Below are 23,261 nucleotides of genomic sequence, written 5' to 3'. Positions count from 1 at the left end.
TGAACTTTTTTCAAAATAAGAAGTATTCTTCATATTTTCTCGTATAATGCGCAGTTTTCGAGTAAGTTGATGTTCAAACATTAAAAAGTTTCTATGAAATTTGAAAAATTGGGTACTTTGACAGAATGCATCTCTTCTTTAAAGATCCACAGATGTGTAGTGTCAAAGATTTAGCTAGTTATTCTGAAAGTAATTTTGTTTTTCCAAAGGTGGCATAGCTCATTATGAAAACTTAAAATGGTTCAAAACTGAAAATCTTTTTGTCAGGGCCGATTCGGAAGAAATGGTTTAGGAAAAAAGTTTTCCTTTTTGACCTCAAGAATCTTCTGTTTGAATATTTATACGAGTCAAAGACTGTATACGAGGATATTTTGCCTACCAGACGATTCCTTGGATGAAAAAACTATTAAGATATCAAAGCTGTAGTAACTGTAGAATTTTCAGTACAAATATGAGCGTTTGTGAAGAAGCACAATATTTTCTTCTCCCTTCGAAAAAGTCCGGCAGTTATTTATTCGGAAAAAAGGAGCTGTTTGAAAAGCCTTCACAAAAACGCGACGTTGTAATCCGCCGACCGAATTCCAGGGCAAAACTCAGGCAAATCCTCGCGTTTTTCAAGGAAGCGACGTCGAAAAACCTCTCAGACGAGAACAAAAAGACATAACTCATCTGGACTTACAAGGGGCTCGTATCTCTCGCGTCATACTTCAATTCCGGCGACTTTGCCTGAATGGCACAAACGTGGCGTGAATTCCGCCATACACACAGGACTTGTCTGCTCGTAATGCAAAAGCAAATTTACATCCGAAACTTCGCCGCGCGGAACAGTCCAAATAAGGGGAGGGATCCGAAGAAGATTTGCAAAATATAATATGATAAGCCGAGTATCCACATCAAAAGCGGCTCCGGAACAGAGACGCTGCCGGGAGAGAAGCAGCCGTCCAAAAATCGAAGCTTTGTGCTTTAATGAGCGCTTTGAAGCTTCCACTCCGGCCCACATGATATTCGAAAAAGGCGAACGTAACTAGTGCAGATACGGTGTTCGAAATTGCGAGCCCAAGTTTAGCTGCGGATGCCTGTTTGGGTTTGAGATGAGCGTGCATCAAACCGCCGAGTGTATGAAAGACCTAAGCCCGGATTATCGTGAGGATACTTCATCATTTTGAAAATGTTATTCTCTGGCGCGGCGATTAGTTCGTTGGAGTTTTTATGCTCTCAACCGAGATATGAGCGGATTTTTGGGAAGGCCGGAGTACGAATGGAATCTTTTTTCATCTGATTAATACTCAGGAAAGAAATATCTGATTTTAAACTGAAAGCAGACTTGGGATGAATATCTAACTTTTTAGCATTTATTTATCGAAGAAACTGTATCATCTTTGATATTCTATCAGTTCATTATTTCTCTAAGAGAATGCTTTGCAAAATTTTCAACACTGAATGGCCGTCAATTTTTATAACGAAAACATTATACAGGGTAAGAATTAATTCAGATGCATACCACGCATTATAAACAAGCCAGAACTAGCCAATTTGCCATCGTCAAGACAACTAAATGGACAACGTTCCACAGAAGAAGAGCAGATGCTGACCATGGTTTCGGTCATAATTGACCTCGTCAGAGCAACACAGCTCCTTCTCCGAAAAACGTTTGGAATTGATGAACCCTAATTAAATACTGGCTGTCGCTTCTGAGTACTATAGTGTAGTACTGAAGCGCCATCCAGTATGAAACGAGATCTGTCTCAAAACCCAAAGATCGAAATCCAGACAAAAACATCTATTTCGTCTTTGAACATAAAAATTAAATTCTGATTAAAATAACTATGGTGGAAATTTTATTTTATTCATGGTATTCATTCATCGATAACTCTTTATAACACGACAGTAATGGGATCACCTTTCAATAAATAAAAGAAACAAGTGAATCAAGAATTTTCGAATTCAGAAACCCAATAGGTAAACGTTTTATTATTGCGTACGCATACCTATTCAATCAATTTCTACACGTGAATACTTTCAATTCGAGGATATTAATATCGAGGAATTGGAATTTGCATTATTAACACTGATGATAGAAGAGCCAAGGCACGTGTAACAAATAGTTTCCGTCTATCAAAAAACAGAGAAATTCCAACCAATGAAATTCGACGTGAAAATATTCGATGGATCAAAAAACCATTTACGAATGCACGTGAAATATCTTTATTGGAAATACTTTTTGATAGGGTATATGGCGTTGTGCCTTTTTATGTTCGAATACACGGAATAAAGCTGAAAAGTTGTTGCACATAGGAATGATCATCAAAGAGTGAAAAGTTTGGAATGCATTTTTGAAAAAAGGGTGAAAAGGTACACAAATGAAAAGTAACTGATTCCAGCATTGAAACCATTCGATTTTATAATCCAACTATACTTCATTCACTTTTATTTTAGCAGTCGGTTGGCCATGGAAATTTGACGCATTTCACTCTGTATAGTACGAAAATGTGGGGTTATGACGCTTGTCAAAACATTTTTGGGTTTTAAATCAACGCTATGTTGCCCGTTCTACGTAAAAGTTTCTGTTATTACGTATTTTAGCACAATGTCGAATCTCTTCGGAAAATATGTGACGAACAAGTTTATACAAACTGATTGAAGGCATACCAAATCCAGTTATTTGCATGGAAAATACAAGAGATCAGTATAATATCATAATATGCACCAGCTTGAGGAGAGTTAATGTTCGTTATCTTCTTTGGCTTAAGTTTGAATACGTTACATCAATTGTACATTTCAAAAATATTAACCCGAAGATGAAATGCATATGATACAGTGGTTGGGAATGGGTCTCTCCCGAAGGAATTAACAGATAATTATATGAATGTTAAATTCTTCAACAAAAATCATCTTGCATCAATATAAGTAAAAGGAATTGAAGGAAGTTTCAAGTCAAGATGAACTTCACCTTTGAACTAAAATTTCACATGAAGAAACAATTAACAGGTCAACTGGCGCGTATTTGTGGCTGTTCATCTTAATATATTGATATAATAATAATAAGTAGGTATTTATTGGTACCTTAAGACATTTACAATGTATAGGACAATTCAAGTGAAAAATAGGAAAATCAATTTTCGGTAACTTATTCTACGATGACATTCATCGAAAATCCTGTAGTGAACTTTCCGCATTAATTCACTCAAACATAAAATTCTCAAATGCCACCACTTTTTTGGGTCTCCGAATAGAAGCAAATTCTTTGTCATCCTCTTCATTCACAATCTTTCTGATTATGGAAACATTTAGCTGAAATATGAGTCGTTTAGATTCAGATCAAACATTACATAAATTCTCTATTCTCTTACATCGAATATGTTCGCTACCGTCTGACGTATTGTGGATTTTAGAATATCGGGGTATAAATATTTGAATGAGCGAACCTGAAATCCTGTCTCTTTTTGCAATCACTTTCGGCACTTTCGTAATATTAATTGATATTAGTTGTGGCAACCGACTGCTAAAATAAATGTGAATGCAGTATAGGTGTATCAACTTCAACATAATCAGAGCGAGATAAAAAATAACGTTATCCTTCAAAAAGACAAGATTTTCATGTAAAAACGTTTAATACAACTTTCATGAACAAATCCACAGGTACAGGATTACTTATGTTCAATAATATTTCTGCTAATCTGAAATATTGTGATATACACACCGGCATTGTGATATGTATTCAGTGCTGAAAATGAACATCTTCGAATTTATGTAAAACTAGAAGAAGCGCTAAACAACTGTCGCTGGCCATTTCGAAAACTACGTAGGGCCGCTTTCTTGCCCATCCTTCCTATCTGGCACCAGCAACGATGGGTGGATTTCTCCTGTGCCCTAAGGAAGCGATATTGAGGCCCTCGGCAAATTGGCAGCATGGCGGGCGATCAGATATTTATTATGGCCCTTCGATATCTATATGTTACTGTATATTACTTCCGAACATCGGCTAAATGCGTTTATTACCAGCGGAAATCCCCTGTTGAGTAGGCGATTTTGTTTCGCCGCGGCAGGAGCAGAGAAAGGAATCAGGAATGAGAGGGATCCTGCGGGGATCTAGCGTTACGGAAGATATTTTTCATCTTCGGGAAATTGGCGACGTGATATACGATATATTGTGTCTGGAGATAAATTCTTGTTTGACAAAATGAAGGTTTACTGCTCGTTAAGTGTGAGAATTGACGGATGTGGGCAGATTCTGTTGATAATGGATAAATTTACTTCTCGTAAACATTGGACGAGATCGCTTTTATTGGAAATACCACATATGAGTTGTTGAACATTCAGTTATATCGGACTCAAGTGAGTTGCCTATTAATTTTTTCGAAATCTACTCAGTTTATTACTAACTTAATGTAATTGAGTGATTATTCTATTGAAATACGTGATTCTAGTCAGAGAATATTTCCAAAATCATCTCAGTGGAAACAAAAATGTTCAAGAAGATGAACTAGTCCTTATACAAGGTGCGCCTTATACAAGGTGCGGCACGGAGGGCGGACGTTTTTCAGATGGGCATAACTTTCCCCCACTGAGGACGAGAGAAGTGGGGAAGGTGCCGTTAGACTCGTGTGTTCCTAGCATTTATTATTATATTATAATTTATACTGATCGATCAAAATGAGAACCTCATTTTGTTCATGAGTGACGAAGCCCACTTTCACCTCAACGGCATGGTTAACCGGCAGAATTGCCGTTATTGGGCTAATGAAAATCCACAACACTTACACGAAAGACCGCTGCACAGCCCAAAAGTTACGGTTTGGTGCGCTGTATCGCAAACTCGCATCATTGGCCATTACTTCTTCGAAGACTTTAATGGTCGTGCTGTTACCGTGAACTCAGAGCGGTACGTCGAAATGATCAACAACTTCTTTATCCCCGAATTACGACGGCAACGTGTTCCAATCCGACGTGTGTGGTTCCAACAGGATGGGGCGACCGCCCACACAGCCAGAGCATCAATGGACGTTATTCGCCCTCTCTTCCCTGGTCGCCTTATTTCCAGGTTTGGCGATGTTCATTGGCCTCCCCGGTCCCCAGATTTATCCATATGCGATTTTTTCTTATGGGGACACCTCAAGGCTAGAGTATACGAGACCAAGCCCCGAACTCTGGACGAATTGAAAAGGGCTATTCGCGTGGAAGTTGCCCAAGTTGAGAGAGCGATGTTGGAGAGAGTCTACGCGAACTTCCAAGAGCGCCTCCAGCACTGCATCACCGATTTCGGCCACCACATGCCTGATGTGATTTTCCACACTTGACTGTCTCAAATGCTATTTCCTTGAGAATCTGATTCCGTCAATAAATGTGTTTTTGAGTAAAAATTAACGCTTTTATTATTTTTTTAAAACCATCCATCCTCCGTGCCGCACCCTGTACAACCATTCCAAAGTTTTAAAAATACATAAGTATATTTTTCTCAAAAATTCAAGTAGGAAGGAGTAAAGACATAAAATATGGTCCTCATGACACTCAATAATGAAGACTTGATTATGGTTTGATTCAATTTTTTCAGAGTGGAACAGAGATGAAATTTTGCAGTACTATTTTTCACATACAGATATGCGCATAAAACTCGATTTTTTACCCACCCCCATAACTATAGAGAGGTGAAATCGACAACCCTTTATTTTCCACCATAAATTTTCCTTCAGGCTTTGAATATTATCCTTAAAAAGTATGCAGTGGAAAGACGATTTTATTTGGAAACTTGGATGTTATGGAGCTTCAGGTGCCCATTTGAAAAATACGAACAAAATTTAATTCCTTTATCTAAATGTAAACTCTTCGTCTTATTTTGACGTTCTGGAACTATATCCGAATTTATTCCCATTAATCCTGAGACACCCTGTATGATTGTATCGAAATGAATGAAGTTATAACTACATATCATCACCACTCGAAACATCGAAAAAGTTCATTCATTTTCTTGGCGCTGATCTCATCTTGAACTTGTTTTCATTTCACGTGTTTCTCCACGAAAAAGTGTCGAAACTTCGTCGTTTTCTTTTGATTTTATTCCATCAAACTTTTCGTTTAAACTCGAGTGCTTTATGGACCGAACTTCCTGCAGGTATATTGGTGTTTTCATCGGTTGAAACTGGTATCAAATATCGACGACAGTGCCCAACTGTAAAATAAAACTTCATCGGCATCATCGTTAAACTAGAGTAATGGTTGGAACGGGGTTGCCGATACATCGAAGCGACTTCCTAATAGAGACCCGTTCGCTGATACCATATAATGAAACCTCATTTTCTGCTAGATCAGGAGGAGACCTGGGAACTGAGGCAAAGTAGCTTATCGTATAAATAACAGTTTCATCCAGTCGAGTGGTTCGCAGTCGTTTACGGCATTAAAAGTTAAATTACGTTACATTACTCCAAACTCAATTACCATTAGTGGGGACAATCCAGACATTCAGTACATACACATTTGTTTGGGGGGTTAATATCGCTCCAATTACGCGATATATTTCGGGCGCACAAACAAATGGGAATGTTTTCGGACCTCCGGCGAATTTGGAGGAAATTTAATCGTGAATGTTTTATGTCAACACGTCTCGACTATTGAAATGACATAATTGTCAAGCCAAACTCAAAAAACACAGGCGTAATTCTTTGATCTAAAAAATGCAGGGCTACAGCCCTATAAAAATGGCACCAGAAAATCAATCTTCAATAGAAACTGACAATGCTCAATTTGAGCAGAAAAATCATGGGAGCGAGAAGCAATAAAAAAATTGCGAGAAAAATTTTAAATGAAAAACCCATACTTCTTTTGTACTATTAGTCCAAGAGCTAGTGAACCCTGGGAGTAACGGTCTCCCTGTAAGGTTAGAAATTTGTATACTTACGATTTATGACATGCTAAGAGCAATAGCCATGACCTGGCAGGCGTCAGCCCTGCACGTCATCAGCCCCTTTATTTTTTGAACTGTTAAGTAAATTGAGTTTCAAAACTTGTTTCTGTAAATTTGAAAATTTATTAGGATAAAGTTTATTTATTGTACATCTTAAAAAAAAATTGACAGGCGATTCCAATAAGCAGAAGTATATGACAGAACAATTAGAAAACGTACAGTCGATGAGGTAAAATAAACTTTATCCTGTATACTTAAAATTTTTATATGTTTTCAAGTAAACGTCTCAGAGTAAATATGTACAATGCCAGGCGGTTTTGAACAGCATAAGACCTTGACAGGCGAGGGGACAGCTGCTAAGGGCGTGCAAATAAGAAATGTTACATGAACGCATACAGTATATGCAATGTATTTTATTGGGTTTTATGCAATCTACATTATTTTTAACATTCATTTTCTTCAGCATCATCCGAAATTTCGCTATCACTGTTTTCATCATCATCTGATTCTTCAACAATATTTTCCTCATCTGAAAATAGTAAAAAAATATATCAATGAATCAATAAGGTTGTTAAGAATTAAATATCAAGCTCAATTACATAGGACTGCGTATTAAATGTTACGGAATAAAATAGTTGTATGTTACCTGAAATGCATTCCTCAGTTTCAGTCGATTGTGCTGTGGCAGTATCAGCAGGTCCTTGTAAAAGTATGTCGTATATAGAAGATGGAACCGTATTCCCCTCAAACCAATTAAATTCGTAACGACTATCAATTAAGTTCCAACCGTTATTTTCAGGTGTAAGAATTGTTGGTTCTTTTAAATTACAATTTCGCCATATATTTGTAATGTAGGCAGTTCTCAATAATTGTTGATGTAGTTCACGTTTGCAGGGTGGTAAATTCGATGAATCATAGCTTACTACTTTTTTCATAAACACTTTAGGATTATTTGTGTTGTACGTAGCAAGGAACTTTTCATAACGTGCATTATTTAACTTTGAACATTTCAAACCATACATTTGGCATACAAATTTCTCTAGTATCGGGAAAATTTTTTCTTTCTTCTGTACTATTTTTGCGTTTCCTAATTCTTTGAATGCCTTCTGATATACACTCGATTTCTGCAATATTTGGAATGGTTTTTTTTTACCTCTTCTTGAAAAGGACGGATTGAAATCGCAACCGGTTAATGCATGAAATCCCGGTAAGCTTTGGCATATAGAAGGTCCCAATTTTGTATATAGTTCAGAAATATTTATCCATTTTTTACAATTATTAGTGCCATATTCCATATAGATTTTTAAATTATTATTGTGGAGATGGTCCATGTTTCCGAGCAGTAATATTAAAATGTCTGTATCACATGTTTTTATTAATACGTCGGATACATCTTCATCCATTTGGCATGTATGGTATATTATTTTTGTATCAGCCTCTTCATGATATTGGCACGATAAATCATCATTTATATCGACAATCACAGAGTTATTGTGGACACTATAAGTATGGCATTGTTTGTAATTTAAGTTAACTATGGTATTCCCGATAAACTCCATCATTTCATTTGTGCTCCAATGTGTAATTAAAAAATCTACGAAAGCTTCTTTAAATTGTATGTTACGAAGTTCTTTCATAAAATCGACTGGTCGAATTTGTTCTGGTCCGGTAATGAAATAATTTATGTTTCGTACTTCTTGTCGTTTGGCTCGTTCATAATCTTTAATTGATGGCGAAAAGTATTGGTCGAAAATGATATCTACTCGTGAGGCATGTGTAGCTGTTAGTAGCGACATAATTTTTTTAGAAATACCACCAAATGTTTTAGGGATGTTTTTGAATGTATGCAGTAAAAAGAATCCATCAAAAATGACAACATCAAAACGTCTTGGTACCTCTTCACTGTTGACGTTTGCCTTTAAAATTTCAACCATTGCTGATTTCTGAGTTTTATGTATTGTACCATCTTCATGACACAATGACAATGGAACAGTTGTAATGGGGTATGATAACGTCTTCTCCAAATCGATGTTATGTTGTATTGACAGAGCTAACAGGCGACCAAAGAAATCACGTTGCACACGGATTTCATGAACCTTATCACCGACTTTGATTTTTTCCTTTTTTTTTTCAGAGGCAAAATTCATAATTTTCACTTGTGCAATTCTTTCTTCAAATCTTTTTCCATTCTGTGAACATTCAGTTATAAAATTCTTTTTCAATCTTTCTCCTGATTCTATAAAATTCAATAAGTAATCCTGTACTGCGATCGAAGCAACTGTACCATTACCGATGTTATACAGACAATCTTTGTTTAGATTCAACATAAATGGATTTAGAAATTTCTCAAAAGTATTTATGAACTTCCACAACTGTGCTGAATCTCTTTTTATTGCATGTTCTTCCAGGTCTGCGGATACATCATTTTTTCTTCGTGAACCAGTAATGTCCAGAGTGTGAGATATGACAGTTGTTCTTATGTCGTGACTTCTAGCCCATCGCTGACGAGCGGAAATAGAATGTGTGAACTGGATTACACCAGTTAATCTTTTTCCCGCGTCGGCATTAATAGTTTGTTCAAGTACTAGATCTGTTGGCTGTCTAGAGAAAGATTTATCAGTACGTTTGATTCCAAGGTATCCATCTTTCATAAATTTTTCAATTGATGGATGTGTAAGACCAACTTTTAACAAATTATCATGATATTTTATCAGCCATCGTGAATAATTAGGCTGATTTGTCATAAAAAATATATTTGCTATTTTTGACAAAATATATTTGTACAAAGAAAAGTTTCCAGTCCTTATGCTTCGACTCAGTAACTGATAGTGATGAACAAGATCCATATAAATAACATAAAATTGAGGCGTTTTACCAAAAGTTCCTTTTCTACATTGTTCTTTGTGATATTGGTATCGAGTCATCAATGTTGATATTGCTTCATTTTCTATGACGGTCAGAAACGGTTCATTACCATCGATAAATGTAGAGAGATTATTGTAAACATCTTCATCAATACTTATATCTTCTTTTTCTATGAAAGATTGAAAACATAATATTTCAAGTCCTAGTGCCATTATTATTATTATTAATGGATGCAGCCGCTTACATCGATTAAAATGTTTTCCTTTCAAAAATCCATCTACTGAACCATTTGCGATAATTTCACTTTCAACAGCTACATTCATTATTCCACTGTCGTCAATAAATTTTCCAATTGCTCTAAACAATGCTAACATGATGTGGAACGGTCCTAAATGGATAAATAAATTATCATAAACTGGTTTTTCTGTAGACTGTACCTGCATAGCAATTTTTGCTATAGCTAGATCATATGTTACATTAATGCAAGGTTGTCCAATTTCTGCAGCAATACTTTGACTTTGTTTCATAGTTTCTATTACAACTGGTATATTTGTCGGTGATTCGTTTATTGGTGTAAGATAAGAAATTTTTTCTTTGTTATTATGAGAATCTTTGTTTAAATTATGATGGAACCCAACCCACATCGATGTTTTTTTAATTTTAAGAGCATGGCAAAGCATCCACAGAAACTTTTGCTGATAAATTATTTCTAGTGAAGCTGGTGTTGCTTCATTTCTTAAATTGTCAGATAAAGACAATAATTCATCATTCATCTTGGGTTTTTTTGAATATGGGACTAACTCTGGGATGATAGCATCAAGAGTCCTTCTTCTTTTATGTCCTGCATGAACACATGAAACGGATAGCTCGCCTGTGCACTCACCATCTTCAGAAGGATTTTGGAGTTGCTCAGAAGTTCCCTCTGTTGATTCCTCATTTTCTAGAACTGTTTGATAGATTATGCCTACCGTATCATGTAGGGTATCTTTACCAGTAGCAGTATCAACATAACGATCGAAGTTGTCGAAGGCTACTCCTGTGAATAAATCTTGCCTTTTACAAATTTCATTTGGACAAATTTTAGAACGATTCAATAACGTAGTTGTTGCTGCAGTTTCCAATTCTTCAATAACATGATAACTACAACAATGACCATATTTATTTATAATTTCTACGATCTTTCTGCTGCTCGTCAAACTCTTCAATGTCATGCCCAGAGTGATGTGTTTTTTGGTTTTCACAGACCCATTAGTGACATTATAAATCAAATCTTCTGCCAATGAATTAGTTTTCCTTATACAACCTTCACTAATTCTCCGACGTCGTTTATAACCACCCAGAAGAAAACAATAAAAATCAAGTAATTGCTTAGGTATTTCACATTCGCCATTTAACAAATCAGCAGTTGTTATGTTTTCTGGTAATTCTTTCTTTGTCATTTCTAAAATAGTTTTTCGTAAAATTGATGCTGCTCTTTGCAATATCTCCGCATCTTCCAACAGTTCACATAATTTTGCATCAACAACAGAATCTTTTAATGTTACATATTTTTTCCTGTCCCTCTTGATAATTGTAATTTCATCGTAATTCTGTAACAATTTAGCTTCAAACCGCTGGATACTAAAATTAACATCAACATCTGCATCATTTTCCTCGAGTATTCCTTGTAATAATTCAAGGTAGTATTTACATAAGTATGTGAATGAAAATGTCCTTTTTTTATTTATTATTTCCTCGCTGATAAAAATTTGCATTTCATCAAAAGCCAGTTTGTGAAAATATTTCCAAGTCTTCTTCGGTGGTGATTTTGTCTTCGCTTGTTCTTGTAAAGTATATATGGCAATTGTTCGACAGCTATTATGATAACAAATCAATGGGCTTAAATCTGCGCTAACTTTTTCATAAAATTCATTATTTTCGCCAAATGCTTTCAAAACTTGCATCAAACTTGCTCTTTCTGACGAGTGAAGAGGTTGGTACCGCCCTTTCACTCGTTTATATTTATTTTGACAAAACACACATAGCCTATCAGCATGGCTAGTTTTAGTAACGGGCACTTCAGCAGATGTTGATGCTCCGCTTTCTTCAGTAGATATTGGAGGGGCTACTGTCACTGTTTCTACGTTTGTCGATGACATTTCTATAAGAAAAAAGCCATTGAGATATTCATATTCAATAATTACTTAATAATAATTTTTATTTTTACGTAATTATTTTTATTTCTGTCGATTTTTCACAAAAAAACACTACAAGTGCCATGAAAACACCACTTCATTTTCAAATACTTAGTTACGAATATTTCGAGAACTAATGCATAAAATGAAAAAACAATTACTGTGCTGAAATCAGTATAAAAATACCTTTCAAATGAGGTACCACTCACCCCATCTTCCCTATTCAAGAATTGGGGGTGAGGGTTGTAGTAGCAAGGGTTGAAGCGCTATGCGTCCGTAACCTACATCTTAAGTTGTCCCCCTCGAAACAGAAATCGACCTGTCCGAGCATTTCTATCGAAAAAATTTATTTCGTCTGTAATCTCGTCTGTTTCGTTTTCAAATGGCCACCCTGTATATTTAATAATGATAAAATTTGTACCACGTAATTAAATCAAAAATATAGTTACAATTGAAGAATAAAGCCTAGTAAAAAATATAGAAGTTCATAAAAAATACCTGATGATGATGCTGGTAGATTTGCAGAAGTTGATGATTCACTTATGCGATATTTTTTCATCACAGCAAGAAAGTTTTTATAACATTTTACATGGTAACCACTATTTGCGTTAATTTCCTCTGGCAAAGAAATATCTTTAAATTTTAAATTATTGTCTTTTCTTATTTTCAATATTGATTTACTTTTATTCAACGTAGTCTCTGTAAATCGTACAGTTTTTTCTTCAGTGTCTTCGTTACAAATCACACAAACCACGTGTTCCAATTCCATCTTGCACACTATTTACTGAAATTAATATTAAGTACAACAATACACAATATCACTGCACAATTTTTCTTATTTGCACGCCCTTAGCAGCTGTCCCCACGCCTGTCAAGGTCTTATGCTGTTCAAAACCGCCTGGCATTGTACATATTTACTCTGAGACGTTTACTTGAAAACATATAAAAATTTTAAGTATACAGGATAAAGTTTATTTCACCTCATCAACTGACGTTTTCTAATTGATCTGTCATACACTTCCGCTTATTGGAATCGCCTGTCAATTTTTTTTTAAGATGTACAATAAATAAACTTTATCCTATTAAATTTTCAAATTTACAGAAACAAGTTTTGAAACTCAATTTACTTAACAGTTCAAAAAATAAAGGGGCTGATGACGTGCAGGGCTGACGCCTGCCAGGTCATGGCTATTGCTCTTAGCATGTCATAAATCGTAAGTATACAAATTTCTAACCCTACAGGGAGACCGTTACTCCCAGGGTTCACTAGCTCTCCAGCTATATATTTGTGCAGTTGATCGAACGCAATTCTCGTGATACAGTTCAAGTCCAGAACAATTTCTATTATTATAATGCGTGCCTCGAAAAGAAGAGGCAGTAACGTAAATGGAACTACCAATAATTGACTTTTATTAAAGGGGGCTTTTCCAATTCGAAGTCATTATTTCTCACTTAAAGAGGAAACATAATGATCAAGTACACGAGGGAACAATAGGTAGGTATTGCTGGCATGACCATATTTCATTTGTTACGGTGGAGGTGGAAAATATGGGTTATTACACAGAAAAATGACTTATCTTGACCAGTAGCAATTTTAATCAGAGATATCGTTCACAGTGATGTATGGAAGTGATCAATATTGCACCAATTCTTCATCAATTATATTATTATTAGACTTCAGATGATTACCGTTCTTCGCTGGTCAATTTCTAGGATAACATATAAAACCTAAAATGGAGGCCAATTAATTATGTTCAGAAAAGTTACATACATAAAAACACCCAGATGTTCTGAGGAAAAAACAACGATGAATTAAATTCTTGCTGATACTAGAAAAATTCTGCAAAGGCGGAAGAAACAGAGTTCCGAAGTTTATGTGGAAGGAGATATCGTTCATGATATTGATCAATAATAAGACTTCATCAGGCAGTTGAATTTTCTTTCTACAGACTCATGAATATTACTGCAACCTCACCAAATTTGATTTGCAAGAAATCTGGAAAATGAAATGTAAATTGATCGTCAAGATTTTCGTGGTTATCATTGTAAGATTGGCTTCAGTCTGTCCGATATAAACTCTATCACTGTTGTCACATGCTATAGACCTCAAGTTTTGTGCAATATTTTCAAGAATATTCACAGACATAACCCAAATTTTTTAGTAATTCAGAAATCTTTTGTGTAGTTATCACAAGGTTGTGTCACGATAAGATTTTATTTATGTTAGCACTAATTCCTCTTCATTAAGTATTTGGGGTAATTACTCTATGTCAGAGTATAGTTGACACCCTGCTACTGCAGGGTTTACTAGAAAAAAAAATGGCATTTTAAGATGTGTAGATGTAGAAGCTTGAATGATGATAATAAACAAACCAGAGATTTCATCATGGTCTTAGCTGAACCACGCATTATTAAAATTTTCGAATACTTCATGTTGTGTACAAGCCAATTAGTTTTTAAGATGCGAATCTGTCCACACACGGCAGATATGAATGAGTAATTGTTCTGCAGATCACGAACGTTCAGCATGGCCATTACAATACTTTGATTACATGCCGTGTCAGGAGATATTTTCTGGCGATAATGAAAATTGCGACTTGGTGCTGCAGTGAAGCTCTGTATTTTCCCCGCAGCGGAGCGATAAGTGTTGATGCATGGTCTGTCCGCCCCGTGTGCCATTCATGAAAGTGCTCGGTTCGCCTTTCTGTCTCTTCCTGCATGTCCCATTGATTCGCAGATCAGAAAGATAAGAAAAAGAAAGTTATTCCCAAGGAGAAAGGGTTTCCACCCTCTTTCCTTTCCGGGTGGGAGGGGTGGACTTCGTGAGCGGTCTCCTCGACGCTGCCAAAAAATAGAACGGCAAAATGGAAAAGGGGACAGTTTTGAAGTTATAAATATCGAATTTGGAATTTTGTTATATATAAGGGTTGTCCGAGAGAGTGGCTCAGTTAGGAGACTTGAACCACCTCAAATATCTCAATTAAAATTTTGCTCTACCGGTATCGTAAATAGCTTGCGACATACTCGTAACAAGGCACAACCAGTGGCGGCTCCAACCAAGAGTGTTACAAACTTTTACAATCTGAAAAACAATGAAGCGGGAGTGAGAGGGTTGAAGTTGATTTTGTTGTTAGGAAGTAAGAAATTGAATAATTTTTGTATGTTACACTGTCTGAAAAGTTAAATAGGTGCGTGGTTTTATTTAGTTTTATTGCTTTCATTGATTAATATTGTTTTACAAACGATGCGTCTATTTAATAATAGTTGTAAAAGTTTCAAGAAAACATCGGTTGAATAGATTGAAAGGGAGTGAGGGAGAATCGACCCATGCTATGGTCGGGAGACATATAATCAGTGATCCAAGTTTCCCGCACTGAGCTTAGATAATAGTTTGCTTCAAAAAAAGAAAATTGAATTATAAAAATAAATATAAAAAAAATATACAAAGGTTCGAAAAAGTAAAAAACATCTCGGAAATATGTGAGAGTGACATAGAAAATGTGTATTTCATACGCTGATACATCTGATGATGAAAACTTGGACATAGACAATCGTTGGTCATTGGAAATTTTTTTCTTTCAATGTTTTTCCTGATAAACAAACTTATGGTCAAGTCTCTCTCGCCCCCTGTTCAACTCTCCCATGGGTTAGGGAGACATGAGTCAATTTTTGGTTCCTAAAAAATGTTCATCTCACCATCACTCTACTATTATTATCTATCGTTACATATCTGGGCATGATATCTCCACGAAAAAAAATGATTCGCTACCAATTACAGATAAAACTGTGGATTCATAGTGAAAAGGGGTTTACTGATGGATCAAAATCAGAAAGGGGCACCGGCATTGGCGTATATGGACCTAAACTTAGGATTTCCAAAGCCCTGGAAGGTGAACCCTCTATTTTTACAGACCGAGACACTGGCACCTCAACGGACAGCCAGGCCACGCTGAGCTCCCTGGAGTAACACTGCCAGAGATCTCTGCTGACTTGGGAGATCATAAAGCAACTGGCCAGAGACATCAAAGTGACTCTACTAAGGGAACCGGGCACTGTGGTGTTGAAGGAAACGAGAAAGCCGATGAACTTGCAAAAAGAGCATCAAGGTCAATACCTGCTGGACCTGAGCCTTTCTGTGGGCTCGGAAAGTACCAATACAAAGCAGCGGTCCAACAATGGGAGTTGAACAACAGATTAAACCTCTGGAGAAACACTCCTGGATTTACTCAGTTAGAAATTCGTGATGATTTCACCGACCTTCACCAGAAAACTGCCAAAGCTGTCGCGAGCTGAAACAGAAACAGAAGCAGAAACAGCTGAAACACATGGTATCATTCATATGGGGAAACCGGTCCTGGGTACTCATGAGGTAACGGCTAAGGCCCCTAAGGATGTTGTCAGTTTTATAAACACCATTGACGATCTCCTTGGGTTCCTATGAATGAGTAGGGTAGAGAACAAAAGATCTAAATGTTCGCAGTTCTCGAAAGGCTAATAGTGCCACAACGACCCCGGTTCAAATAATAATAATGAGCTGTTGAAATTTTTCTCGTCGAAGTTCATCAAGAGCACAAGAAACTCATATACACCTTCACCGCCTCCCTAATACAATAATTTTTAAGTGCTACAACCATGAAGAGCAGAAAAACAATTGGAAAGAGCTCATTTCTATGGAATTCTTCTACATCCCACGAGACCTAGTGCATATATACCTCATTTTCATCCACACCCCTTCCCCGCCAAGTGCAGCATCAGAATTGTCATCCATTCGAGACCGAGAATTCCCTTTCATGCCGTCCACAAAACGGAACAATCCCACCAAATCGTACCGAATTCCCGTCCGCAGACAGATATCTCCCGGAGGCAACGGGAGAATTTCCATTTTTTTCCCGTCGTCGCGTTTCCACGAACAAATTCAAACACTGCCGCCGCGTAGCTCGGATGCAATGTGGTAACTTTAACAAGTTATTCATTTGCTCTTGGCCGCGGCTATCTGGACCGGGAATCTACGCCTCCGCCAAGACAATGGGGGACGGGGCCCGTTGATTGCCAGACTGGATCAGATAAAAGTACCCCCCCGCATTTCCCGGCCGGTCGGGAAAAGCTCCAGAGAAAAATCAGTCAGAATTTCAGCCGGGAGTTTAATCTTACGCGGGGACACGAAGTTCTGCCTTCTCCCCTGATGTCTTTCGTTGGTTGGCGTTTCAATTGGAAATTTTCGGGAGTCTCTGAAGGCCGATACACATTCCAGAGTGGTTACATAACGATCGTCGAAACATTTGCTGGCCTAATCACTGTCTCATATTTGATTTGCCTCCACACATTATGTTTTGAAATATGAGTCTATTTCTAAGGCAAACAACTTAAGGGAGTACAAATGAGTTCTATAAAAGTAGTCTCTATCACTGGTATATCTGCACTGGTTGGATGATTCCAAGGTGAAGGCAGTGTCAGTAGAAGTTGTGTTGAGACCACAAAGATACAGAGTTCCTTATCTCTTATTTTGTTTGCTGTTGTGTACCACGATAGTAAAGAGGCCAACAATGAACATTATGTGGCTGACTAGATCCACTCCGGTTATAATACCTGAGGTTTCATTATTCCAGGGTTAAGTCAGTGTCAGAAGAAAGTGTGTAGAGTAGAGACCACAAGTATATAGAGTTTCTCATCTTTTATTTTGTTCGAAATCAGCTGTCATTCTGGCATATCAATAACAGCCAAAGCCATTTTCAAAACAGGGCGATCTAATTCATACTCCCAGTAGAATTTGTATACAGGTATACAAGGTGAGTAAAAATATCAGATTCAATCAATTTTCAGATATAGAGTCATTCGGGGTAACTGAGCGCAGTGGGTAAGTGTGCGCAGTGCGTATATCTCGACTATGCAATGTATGAAAGAGGGGTTCATTTGGGTGAAGCAAGGGCGCAGAATCGCCATATTAGTTTTTCATAGGAGTGCGCCGTGCCACGTTTCTTTAACTTTTTATTTGCAATCAATCAAATTCACTAGTTTTCTTGTTAATTTTTAGCATCTCTGCACATTCTGCCAGGTCCAAGTTCCGAGTCCCTCAGTGTTAAACAATATTTTATTCGATCATGGGCATATTAATCTAAATATATAATAAAAAATTTTAGGTTCTCTTAGCTGCTCAACTCTATAAGAACGTCAATTCAAATTTTGGCTTACTGGGGAAAGTGTGCGCGGGTAAGTGTGCGCATAGATTCTTTATATGGGCATTAGTTCAGTGAGGAATAAATTATGACATTGTGGATTTTCTTGGTTAAGACTCGATCAATATTGTCCTATTTGTTCAGAAAAATAGGGGGGAATGTATCAAGTGTTGTGTTCACCAAGAATTGTGGCACGAACAATAATGCACTGCTTGTAAAAAGGCGCTTCTGTATTGACAACAAACAGCATTTCTCTAATATTGTAACATTTTGATGAAATTATTTTGTAATTTTGATTGTGTGGTTCACTAAGCACTGCGTTCACTTACCCCGTCAGGGTGCGCACACTTACCCGCAATACGGGGCATGTGAACGCACTCCGACTTTCTCTATTAAATTCTTTTTTGCGGAAAGAAAACGTTTTTGTTTGTTTGCTTTTTGATGTTTTTTTTATTGATCAGAAAATTCTCTATCTTATGAATTTGTTTTAATTTTCCTAGCTTCAACATTTGAAACAGGGTATGGCTTGAAAGGCAAAAGTGCGCACAGTTGCCCCGAATGACTCTAGCCATTTTAAATTTTTATAATGAGCTGGGCCACCCCTGGAAAAACAAAATTACCTTCAGAATAACTAGCTAAATCTGTGACACTACACATCTTTGGACCTTTTGAAAAGAGATGCAACTCAGGATTTATTTCTTCACTCGTACTCGAAATAGGCACATTGAAATCGCATTGAACTTGGGGAGATGATAGCACCAGCATCTTGAAAATTTCATATAGGCAATTTTTTATGAAATGATTAATTCTGTGCTTATTTCAACTCCAATTTCAATTTTTTTTTACCTGTTGCTGTGCAAATTTCAATCCGGCCCTTCATACCCCTTTCATCGGCCAGCTAGTGTACGTAGGCGGCAATCTACGTGACCCACAACGCAAAACGGGCTCTCGACTGGCAACCATCGGCAACCGAGCAACTTTATCAGGGCAATAAATATCAACGTGTGGCGTTATTAAACGACAAGGGTCGCAGGCAATACAGCAGCGTCTGCTGCAACGAATAAGCTGTCAAGTATTTATCGCGGGCGCCCTTTTTGTAGAACACGAAAACGTTTATGAAATATCATGATTACCCCCATCGAGCCGCGTTATCGGGAGAATGGAGCAGTTTTCGAGGATGCGAAATGCCAGAAAAGGGTATCACCGCTACACACTTGCCGCTTTTTATAACGTCGCGATATACGAAAAAAAAAACTGTCTACGGGGATATGTAAAATATCGGTTTTTAACGTTCTCTGGCATTCGGGTTGAGCTGTATCTTCGCTGGTATTCCGAAATTATCTGGAAACAACGAAAAGAAGTTTTGTTAGAATATGACAAATCGAGATTTTTGAGCTAGCATTTTGTGCTCAAGTTGTTCGATCTTTAGTGGAGAATGATTCATTTTCCAGAATCATACGATAAAACACTTCTGACTTGTTTTCCCCCATAAGCAAATGTGCCGTGCAAATCTAGGAGACAACATACGACACTTTTCTGAGCTCTTTTCAGAGAAACAAGGAGGGGTGAAAACCATTGCCTACCCCTTCGATTTTGATTGCGAATGGAGGTTTTGATGATTTCAAAAAGTTAGAGATCTGAATTTTGGACCTTCTGCAGGATTTTTTTTTGTGTAGAATCCACTGAGCTTTACCAATCTATCAATGCAATGAAATTAACCCCCTTTACGCATCAAATTCCATGCTCATCTTATGGTTTCGATTAAACCAAAGTTTAATCGATTTGCTGTATCAACAGTTGGATCGCTTTAAATCATTTATCTCATGATAATATGTTCATTTCAAAATGAAAGCTGTCGAAGGAGCAACAAAATTCACTAGGTATTATATACCATTCTCCAAAATCCCTGCCCTCAAAGCAATCATACGATAAAACACTTCTGGATTTTCGCCCGACTTGTTTTCCCCCATAAGCAAATGTGCCGTGCAAATTTCCAAAATCACCCCGAACCTTTCACTCCCCTTTATCCACTTTTCTGGACGAAGTTTCGGTTATTAATTTCTTGGGGGGGTGTATGGAAGACTATGCTCCTTTCAAAAGCGTCAAAATTGTTCGGGATGAAAACCGAAACTTTCGAGCAGCTGGGGGAGTTCAAGAGCTTCCAATAAGGGATGAATTGAGACTAGGAAACGTTTGAATCGGGCTATGTGGAAGTTTTTGTCAGTTTAACAGTTGATAGGTTGAGTCAAAACGTATTTTTTTTAATGGGAGATCAGATAATTTACAGAACCCTTATCATACCTGAAAGATACTAGAATTTTTCATAACGACTTGACTTTAAAAATTGGTTTTGAACGAGATTAAGTGGCAACAGTAGTTCGCATTCTCTGACTGAAATTTACGTACGAGAAACTACGTACCAAAGATCTGGAAAATTTCATCTTTTTTACCCAATATAGTTCGATGAACAGATTAGACATGAACAAAGATTGATACCTAATCAAAAGCGGATTTCTGCTCCTGCGTTCCTTCAGATTCCTGGAAGAATAAACTATATATAAAAGGAACGTCAAATGTGGGCTACAAAACCAGGTTCAAGTAGACGGAGTTTCTTACTTGAAGCTTTAAAGCCTTGTGGATGAAATATTATAGATGATAAAAATGTTCCTCTGCCAAGGACATAGAATAAACTCCGGTCTTTATCCCATTGTGTATGTACAAGAGGAGAAGATATCTGGGTATTCCACAACTAAGGATGATGAGGTAGGAAAACCGGGATGAAAACGAAACAGGTAAATATTATTTGTTTGCGGTGATGTAGGGAGAAATATTCGATAATAGGAGTATGCGAATTTACATACCGCATTTCAACTATGTGTAGGAGTGAAGGATGCCACGACTGTTATACTTTGTTCATTTTTCATTGATGTGATGAAACTCCTTCTAACAAAAAATTCCACCCACATCTCAGTTTCAGATAAATTCCACATTGCCTCTTTCACTATTTTCGCAGTTATTTCATCATCGATGGATATTTTGAAGCGAAATTTTAGGATCAGATAGTACTCGATATGATCTTCAAAATTAGTTATCGAAACACCCCTGAAAATCGAGGTGTTTTCGATGGACCACACGTCTTAGACTTGTATATGTATTACATGTACAGGATGGACAAAATTCGATGGGATTGAATGACAGCTTTGTAACCGTGAGAGCTAGGGAAAAATGGATGGCACGTTTCCGAAATCGAAAACAAATGTTACATTCTACACACTTTTCCATATAGAAAGCAGTGGCGTAGTAGAAGTTTTTTTTCAGTCCGCCACTTCAGTGATATAGTGGTAACTTTCATTTTTTTAAATATTAACTCATTTTCATTGATAATATGATGATGAACTTTATGCTCTTATGTACCTAGTATCTGGTTATGACAGATTTTGGAGATCACTTTCATTCCGTATATTCGAGAAGATGCTAGGGAAATGACGAATTTATGAGAATTTCCATGACTACTTCATATTTACCAATTGACCTCTACTAGTAGTGGTACAGCCTTATTTGTGAAGGTTAGATTATCTATTTATCTATTAGCTGAAAAGGTTTCGGAACATATTCAGTTGAATCCAGGTTTATAAAATTTCCTGAAAGTGATTCATTCCATATTGGAAAATTTTTCATCCTTTCAAACTTTCAGCATGAAAGTGATCTTCAAAGTCTCTTATATTTGTAATAATATTGAGGTTTATTCTTTGAAATCTACAAGGAAGGTTGTTACAATGTCAATACCTGAATAATAAACCTAAGGAAATCCACTAAAGGCAAAGCCTGTGTCATTTAATAACCTGACACAATTTAGGAGCATAATGTTCATTATCATATTATCAATGAAGTGACCTGCCAACTTGACCGAACTAGTTTTTGAGTTTTTTTATAGGAAGAACAATCAGATACACGACGTATGTTATATATTCTGAATCAGAAAAAGACAAGACTGGACTAAGTTAGAATAACACAGGGTTTATATTGAAAAAAATTAAAAATATCAATATATCACTCAAGTGGCTGAAAAAAAATCTTTGACTACGCCACTGCATTCTACATGAAAAAATGTACGTAGAATGTAACGTTTGTTTTTCGATATCACTGATACTTTACGAAATAGAGGCACCAGTACAAAGAGCCGAAAAATGAGTTTTCACTTATAACTTGAAAACAAAAGAATATAGAGGGATGCGGATCTTTCGAGAATAGAGGTCGGGAACGTGCCATCCTTTTTTCCCTAGCTATTACGGTTACAGAGCTGCCATTCCATCCCCTCGAATTTTCCCTGTACATAAATTATCCACTTTAATGTTTGAGCAGTGTGAATATATTCTGGAGTACTTTTTTCAACTGTGTGACATCTCGTGCCGAAAGTAAGGGACAAACCATCGGTCTCCCAAGCAATTCAACGCTCCCATAAACTGCGCCTCGTCAAGGTATTTCCCGTCAAGTTCCAGCTACGCCACTTCCCAATACAGCAGAGCGCTTCAGCCTACCTTTCATTCGATTAAATTAATTACGCCATTTACAAGTTTTACACACATGTGAACAAACTCGTTCCGCCTTCAAAGTGACAGGCATTCAGTCCATGACACTCCATCCCGAGAGTTCTGCGGGTGCCGTTGTAGTTTCCCGGTTTGTTAGCTCCCAGGTACGATAGAAATTTCAGACACGGCCATTTCAGACACACGATAGCGGGGCATCCATCTGCGTGCCCCGCGGGGCGAGTTGATTTCCATCTTTAGTTTGATTAAAATTTTGATGCATCCGCGGTACGCCGCGGGAATATCGATGGGGCGGCGTCGGTTCGTGCGGAAACAACTTCTGAACACATCGGCGAAGGGTGCCGCAAGAAATAAAAAGGAAGAGGAATCGGGACGTAGACGACTGTCAAGTTGGACTGGAACACGTACGGGGCTTATTTTAGTATGCGCGCGGGTTTGTTTTTCCCCCCCGTTGTCAAGAGCCGTTTTTTTTTTTTCTCTCCGAAGGAAAGGCTGCCACGATTGATTTCGTCGGGCATGTTTCGTGTCTGTATTGAAAATTCTCGAAATTTCACTCAAGGTACGTCTGCGTCAGTCGGACACCTTTTACAACCCTATAAGGTGA

At 37.2% G+C, this 23,261-nt stretch overlaps 2 protein-coding genes across 5 annotated transcripts in view; one reads left to right on the top strand and one right to left on the bottom strand.

Annotated features, from left to right (window-relative positions):
• LOC123308731 (semaphorin-1A) overlaps window positions 1–23,261 on the bottom strand; it is a 322,740-nt gene that overhangs the window by 43,913 nt on the left and 255,566 nt on the right. The window lies entirely within an intron of this gene.
• Window positions 4,513–5,364, top strand: LOC123308732. The gene is made up of 2 exons (XM_044891526.1): window positions 4,513–4,910; window positions 4,941–5,364. Exons 1-2 carry the CDS (start codon window positions 4,674–4,676, stop codon window positions 5,295–5,297), a joined length of 594 nt encoding a protein of 197 aa, XP_044747461.1. The 5' UTR covers window positions 4,513–4,673; the 3' UTR covers window positions 5,298–5,364.

The sequence above is a fragment of the Coccinella septempunctata genome, chromosome 2, assembly GCF_907165205.1.
Source record: "Coccinella septempunctata chromosome 2, icCocSept1.1, whole genome shotgun sequence".
Classification (NCBI taxonomy): domain Eukaryota; kingdom Metazoa; phylum Arthropoda; class Insecta; order Coleoptera; family Coccinellidae; genus Coccinella; species Coccinella septempunctata.
The sequence above is the reverse complement of the archived record's forward strand: the minus strand, read 5'-3'. Positions and strand labels throughout refer to the sequence as shown.

Bases quoted from the DNA above. Each gene is read 5' to 3' on its own strand.
- LOC123308732 (XM_044891526.1), top strand. From the start codon at position 4,674: ATGAGTGACGAAGCCCACTTTCACCTCAACGGCATGGTTAACCGGCAG. The intron at 4,911-4,940 runs ATCCCCGAATTA...CAACGTGTTCCA, and splicing joins AAATGATCAACAACTTCTTT to ATCCGACGTGTGTGGTTCCA.